General features: G+C 43.5%; 1 protein-coding gene across 1 annotated transcript in view; it reads left to right on the top strand.

Moving 5' to 3' along the window:
• The window catches only part of MRPS28 (mitochondrial ribosomal protein S28), a 175,999-nt gene extending 171,931 nt beyond the window's left edge, over positions 1-4,068 (top strand). Inside the window, exon 4 of the mRNA XM_019527835.1 lies at positions 3,784-4,068. Within this exon, the coding sequence (XP_019383380.1) occupies positions 3,784-3,934 (151 nt within the window). The 3' untranslated portion in view covers positions 3,935-4,068. The remainder of the gene's footprint in view (positions 1-3,783) is intronic.
• The last annotated feature ends 2,999 nt before the right edge of the window (positions 4,069-7,067 follow it).

Here is a 7,067-nt window from a genome sequence, read left to right as displayed (position 1 = left end):
CCAAAGCCCCTGCCCCCCAGCCCGGGCTCTGTGGCTGTCATCAGGTACCCCGGCTCTGGGTAGCTGCTGGAGCCTGGGCTGCTCCCAGCAGGGCTTGCAGCATCCCAGCTGCCTGCTGTGAGTAGCCCGGGCTCCCGGCTGACAGCAGCTACCCAGAGCCAGAGCCGGCTGTAGCCGGGAAGCTCCAAAGAGCTGCGCCAGGTTCCAGAGCCCCGGCATTAGGTCTGTGCTGGTGGCAACTGCATGGGCACCTCAGGGTGGGCTGCACTGCCCTGCTGTTAGCCCAGAGGTGCCATGCAGTCATCTCCAGAATGGAGCTGATGCTGAGGCTCTGGAGCCCAGTGCAGCTGTTTATAGCCTGTCCGCTGCTTGCTGCAACTGCCCAGAGCCCAGGCTGGCTGCAAACAGCTGCACCGGGCTCCAGAGCCCTGCCATCACCTCCGTGCTGGGAGCAGGGGAAAGACTGGGACTGTGCTGCCTCATGGCTCTCTCCCACCGCTTGCTCTGAGGTGCATGTGCACGCACCAGTATGAAGCTGATGCCTGGGCTCTGGAGCCCGGCACAGCTGTTTGGAGCCTCCCGGCTGCAGCCGACCCCAGCTCTGGATAGCTGCTGCTAGCCAGGAGCCTGGGCTGCTCCCAGCAGGCAGCTGGGATGCTGCAAGCCTTGCTGGGAGCAGCCCGGGCTCCGTTGCTGGTAGCCGCTACCCAGAGCCAGGGCTGGCCATGGCATGCTGAGCAAAATGGCCTCACATACCATTCTCGGCATGTGTGCTGGGGGTTGCCGACCCCTGCTCTAGAGCATCAGCCTCATTTCATTTGTTGTTTATTTGTTATAGAAGTTGTGTTCAACAAATGAAGCAGGTAACTACCAGAGGAGAGATGATCTGCTTCAAACAGTTGAATGCTGCCCAGGAGAAATGGGTTCTATCTTAAACATCTCAGAACCCCTGTGTGATACGTGGCAGGTTGCATACACCTGACTCTTCAGCTGGGTGTTGTTTATTTTCTGAGTGCCCAGTGTGAAACATGTGGGGTCTGCCTGGAAGAATGACTGAATACACACAGGTGCAACAGAAGTCAGAGAGACTGCTCAAAGTAAATACAGGGCAACTAATGTCAGGTAATAGTCATTTCAGATTGGGCATCCAAAGTTAGTAGACATTTTGAACATTAATGTCTCCACTTTAGACCCCTTCTGTGAACTTTAATACCATGTGATCTAAAGGGAGGTTTGGGCAAGATAAATGGATTAACATTTATAAACCCCCCAGATGTGACAGTGATGAACATCATAGAGAAGTCCTTGATGAAATTAATAATTCTGTTTTCAGAGCAGGGTTTGGATTCTTGCAGTAAGTAGGCCTTAGGTCATGCTGTGAATATGAAGGATAAAACCAAACCTTGAATAGCTGCTCCATTAATTGATCATTATCCAACTTGGGCACTGAATGGGGTAGGGGTCCTGTGAATAGATGGCATGTGAGCATCTGATTGAAGACTGTATCATGAGATGTACACACAGTAGAGACCAATTAAGATTGCATGGCTGTCCCACTGATTCCCATGCTCCGGTCTCCCTAGTCCTTAACTGGCTCCAATCCCTCCTCCTTCAACTTTTCACCTAAATCCCTTCCCCACCTCTTGGTACCTTCTGTCCTTCCAGGTTGGGTCCTTCCACCCATGAGTTTTATTTACTTGATTCATCCACTTACTGTCTGTGTGGCAGCATAGAAAACCTTGGGAAAGACAATCTCCCTGCTCTCAGTTCAGGTGTCCAGCATTGCAGCTGGCACTGAAAATCACATGCAGCTGTTCCACAAAACGTTCAGTTCAGCCCTGGAGTGGAACATATTCATGTGCTCTGGGGGAAAGCTAGGAAGGTACCTCAAGGGAGGACGAGGACCAATGGACATAAGCTTATAGAAGGGGATTTCTGGCTAGATATAAGGAAGAACTTCTTCTTTGTAGGGTCACCAAAATCTGGAACACACTCCCAGTAGAGGTGGTGAAGTCACCGGTGACGTACTGTGGGCCTCCAGTGTCTGGGGACCAATGCTTGCATTTGCACCCCCACCCCCCATCCTTCTCGTAGCAATACTTAAAGTGACATAGTGTGATAAGAACTCTGAAGGGCCTGACCGGTGCCCGGGGGCCATGGCACCTTCAGACCGCTGGTCTGCCACTGGCAGTCACCATCTTTGGAGGTGTTCAAAAGGAGGCTGGACAGGTACCTTGTTGAACTTATCTGAACCCAGTAACTTCCTGCCTATGGCAAGAAACCAGACTTGATGATCTTACAGGTTCCTTCTGGTTCTATGAGTCTATGATTCTATACGGCTTTCCAGTCACGTATAGCAACAGAAAAGAGATGTGCATGTAGAGGAAAGGAATTCTTCAGAGGATATAACCGCCAAGCCCTAACAAGGCATTACTGAGCAAGAGCGAACTGAGCTTTTTCAAAGACTTGTAACAGTTAATTTGCCAAAGTTAGACACAACTGAAAACTGGGTCTTACAATGAAAAGTATTTGTAACAGCAATGTCTTAATTACAGGTGTCTTTGCTGCCTACTTGAAAAAAACAAAAAACTTATCAGGGTTTGAATTTGTCAGTGTCCCAAACTCAGCACTTTTTAGTCAGAGACTAGACAAAGTTAGAGAGCATCCAGAGTTATTCATTTAGAGACTCTTTTGATCTCTGTCATCATGATGTATGAATACTGTCCGAATGCCTACAACTGTGATAAAGTCCTCACCTTGCTTCAGTCTCTTTATACCAAATAAAATGACTTGAGACAGTATAAAGAAAATCTAAAAGGTGAGAAACAGCTGAGAGGATGTTTTGCCCAAATCACACTGCCTGTAATTTTAATTTGGATTATTGTAAATATGCAATATTTTATGTGTTTTACGTAAATATGTAATTACTTTAAATATGTAGAGGTAAAACATTGATGTAAAGCATACTTGTTGTGTTTAATAATATAACATATTTGCTAATATATCTTTTATATATATACTTTTTTTAAAGAAAGCATGAGCTTTTATGTAATGAGGTGTAATTACTACAAAGATGCCACCGATGTACATAACAAGATGTACTATAACATTTACTGTATCTATTTTTTATTGCTTTTTCATACATAACAAAACTGCTTTAAAACACTATTTTGTAAGCAGGGACTCCTGATCTGATCCAAAGCCAACTGATAAAAGTGGAAACTTTCCATCAAGTTTGCTCAGCTATGAAACAGGGCTTCTGGGCCTGACAGTATTATAATTTAAAAAATAAAACTGGTCATAAAGTTAATTTGAAGAGTTTTTATAAAATCAGAAATAAGGAAACTTTCTTTCAACTTTTTTACTTATAAAATGTAGTGAATTGTAATGTTGAGTGCTGTATAATGCTGATTATTTCACGCAGATTGAAGTAAATCATTGCTTATAAAAATTCATTTTTCAGTAAGTAATCCTTATCTTTTGCCAAAGGAACTACAGTGTCTATTTGGATTTTAAGCTAGCAGTATATTGCTTTGCATTTTGTAGTGCCTTTTGTCCAAGGATCTCAACGTTCTCTTGGCAAATATATAGGTAAATCTTATGCTTCATTTGACAGATGAATAAACTGAAGCACAGAGCAGCTGAGTGACTTGTGGAAAGTCAGAGGTACAACCATTGGATAGTCCAGGTCACTTTACTGCTAGAGATTTAAGGATATGCTATATCCTAGAAGATAGAGATTAACAAAATTTACCTTGTTTGCTTCGTTTCTCTTCTCCATAGAAAATATAAAAAAGGAACCAAAGTGCGTCTGAGACTGGTGGACCTTGAACTCACATCTAGATTCTTGGGAGGAAAAACAGATACAACTATACTGGAGGCTGATGCAGTGCTACTAGGGCTTGAAGAAGGCAAACAAACAGAGCAGAACTAGTAAGGACATGTACATAAATAAATGAATAAATGTTATATGCTTTGTTTGTGCAAATGTGTACAAACTACAAAAATTCTTCCTTCATGGTTATGTAAATGGTAAGAGAAATTTAATAAAAGGTAACAATCCTGGCATATCTTGGTTCTTAGTTATCCTTTAACCACTCATCTTCCTGACCCCATCACTTAGAATTTGAACACTTCATACTAAATCAGATTTGAACACTTCATACTAAATCAAATGGTAGGAGGTTCTTTGGCTCTTATAGTCACTATTTGTGTGTGTTTGCCTGGAGCAGAACAAACATTCCAAGGTCTGTCTTGCTATCCCAGAGGAAAATTGATCTAAAATGCTATACTTACATGGCAGACTTACAAAGCTATACTTACAAAGTGTATACTAAAATGCTATTCTTACAAAGCCTGATGCTGCACTGTTCCTTCAACTGCTTCATTTGGAAATAGACTTTCTCCTTCATTGTTTAGAGAGCAGAGCTTATCCTATGAAGAAGGATGGATTCTGCCATTTGTATAGGAGAAAGCCTATCTGTATGGTTATGGGGCCTTTGCTTTTGTTCATGTCATGATGGAGTATAGAGCAATTTGCACCTATTTGTTGTCTTAACTTGAACCTGTTTGTCTCTCAGGAGCCTCTGTAATTAAAACATTGCAGCATGTTGTGTATTCAAGTGTCCTGCATTTCAAAATGGTGGTGGTGGTTCTTTAACTAAAGCTCGTTCAATGAGCTTTAGTTAAGGTGCCCTCACTCCCATTTTGAAACATGGGATGTTGAACACATGAGGTGCTGCAGCATGCTGCTAATTGGAACACACTGGAGCATGTGTATAGGCACCCATAATTTCTATCAAGGCATGGCAGGTAAGGCAGAAAAGGGGAGGGTGCCCTGCAGAGCCAGAGTGGAGCAGAAGTAGTTCAGCCACCAGGGGGCATCATGGCCACCCTTTGTGCTGATCCTGCCATGCTCTCTTTTAAGCCCATCTTTCTTTTAGCCTTCTCTCTGAAAGGATGTGCAAGGAAAGAGAAAAGCAGAACTGAAGCTTAATTTCCAGTTCACTTGGGTCGGGTAGTACCCAAGTGCCCTGACACCCAGTAGTTACTAATTCTTTCCTCTCCTGAAAAAAATGGTTTTAGTCTCTGCCTTTTTCGACTCCTTTTGCAAAACTGAGAACACAAAAGTCATGCAGGTATGAGCCACTGGTGATATTATCCAAAATACATCTCGCTGCATGAACTCCTGACAGAATCCTTCAAAAAAATAACTTACGGCTGTGCCACAGAATACTAAAAGGAATCACGAGGAAAATGGATAACCTTTATCAAGGGTGAGAAGCATGTTTTAGCACATATGTCTCTAGACAAGGAAAGGCAGGTAGTGTTTCTCAAATAGGAAATGCGCCAAGGTAAAGAAAAAAGGCAGGCCATGTGAGCTTATTTTGTTTCCTTAATTGGTTCTCTCATTTCAGTAATCTTAATTATGGGAGTTTGAACATGAATTTCATGGTATATTAGATTCGCAGTAAAGAATTATAGTCATAGAGACAAGAAAAAGACATCTTTTTAGAAATGAGAGAGCAATTCAAGTACTGAAGAAAAAGTACCCATCTATCTTACAGAGTTAAATCTGCTTTAACAAAGTATGATTCAGGGCAGGAGACAATGCACAATGTTAACTTTTCTAGGATATACAGTCGTAAGATGAGTCTCAGTATTGCAGCAATTCCAGTATTGATATTAGCTGGCTACCCTTTGGATAATACTGTGCTCTCTGGATAGAAGATGGCTCATCAAGACTGTAGCGACTGCAAACTGCATAGCTGTGGTGAATGCAAAACCAGTTTATTTGTGTATGTGTAAGCCAAGATGTTGCAAAATGTGAGAAGGCTGTATTGGCGTACCAGAACAAAATGTCTTTTTCTGAAGTCTGGACAAGGATTATGGACCTTCGCTGTGAGTAATTTGATTGTCAGCTTGTACTGCTGTACTTGCCAGCTGGGTATATATTATTCTTTGACAGTGCAACGATGACTGTCTTACCTATCCAAATGACTCCCCTTCTTTGTTTGATTTTGTTTTTATTGTAATTTTATTTTAACAACATGGTCTTGCCATGGGCTCTTCTAAACCAAAATATTGTCCCTAATGAAGCAAGCACACCTTAGTTTTACAGCAGTAAAATCTATGTTTAATTAAAAATGGACACCTTGGGCTTTATGTTCAATAACTATTAAATGGGTACTTTGCATCAGTCTTTCATCAGTCCCATGGGATGCCTATGCCCATCATGGGACAGGGAGGTCCAGGTGAGGGAGATCTCCTGCCCTCCATTAATGCTGACCTTGTGAAGGAACACCTTGAGAGGCTGGATACCTTCAAGTCAGCTGGCCCTGACAATCTGCACCCCAGAGTACTCAAGGAGCTGGCCAGCCTTGTAGCCCAGCCTCTGGCACAGATCTTTGAAAACTCCTGGCACTCTGGTGAAGTGCCCAAAGACTAGAAGAAGGCCGATGTGGTGCCTATCTTCAAGAAAGGGGGGAAAGTGGATCTGGCTAACTATAGGCCCATCAGCCTGACTTCTATCCCGGGGAAGGTCTTAGAAAAGTTTATTAAAGAAGCCATCCTTAATGGACTGGCAGATCCCAACATCCTGAGGGATAGCCAGCACGGGATTGTTGTGGGTAGGTCTTGCTTGACCAATCTCATTTCCTTCTATGACCAGGTGACCTATCACCTGTACAAGGGAGAAGAGATTGATGTCATATATCTTGACTTCAGAAAAGCCTTCCATCTGGTATCACATGATGACCTTTTGGCGAAACAGGCCAGTTGTGGCCTTGGGTCCGCTACGATCTGCTGGCTGGGAAATTGGCTCTGTGGTCGGATCCAGAGGGTGGTAACTGACGGAAGTCAATCATCATGGTGCCCTGTGACCAGTGGGGTCTCCCAGGGCTCTGTCCTCGGATCCATATTGTTCAACATCTTCATTAATGATGTGAACATTGGAGTCAGAAGCGGACTGGCCAAGTTGACTGATGATACCAAACTTTGGGACAAAGCATCCACGCCAGAAGACAGGCGGGTGATCCAGGCTGACCTGGACAGGCTCAGCAAATGGG

The sequence above is a fragment of the Gavialis gangeticus genome, unplaced genomic scaffold (assembly GCF_001723915.1).
Source record: "Gavialis gangeticus isolate Ggan-Ray unplaced genomic scaffold, GavGan_comp1, whole genome shotgun sequence".
NCBI classification, from domain to species: domain Eukaryota; kingdom Metazoa; phylum Chordata; order Crocodylia; family Gavialidae; genus Gavialis; species Gavialis gangeticus.
The sequence above is the reverse complement of the archived record's forward strand: the minus strand, read 5'-3'. Positions and strand labels throughout refer to the sequence as shown.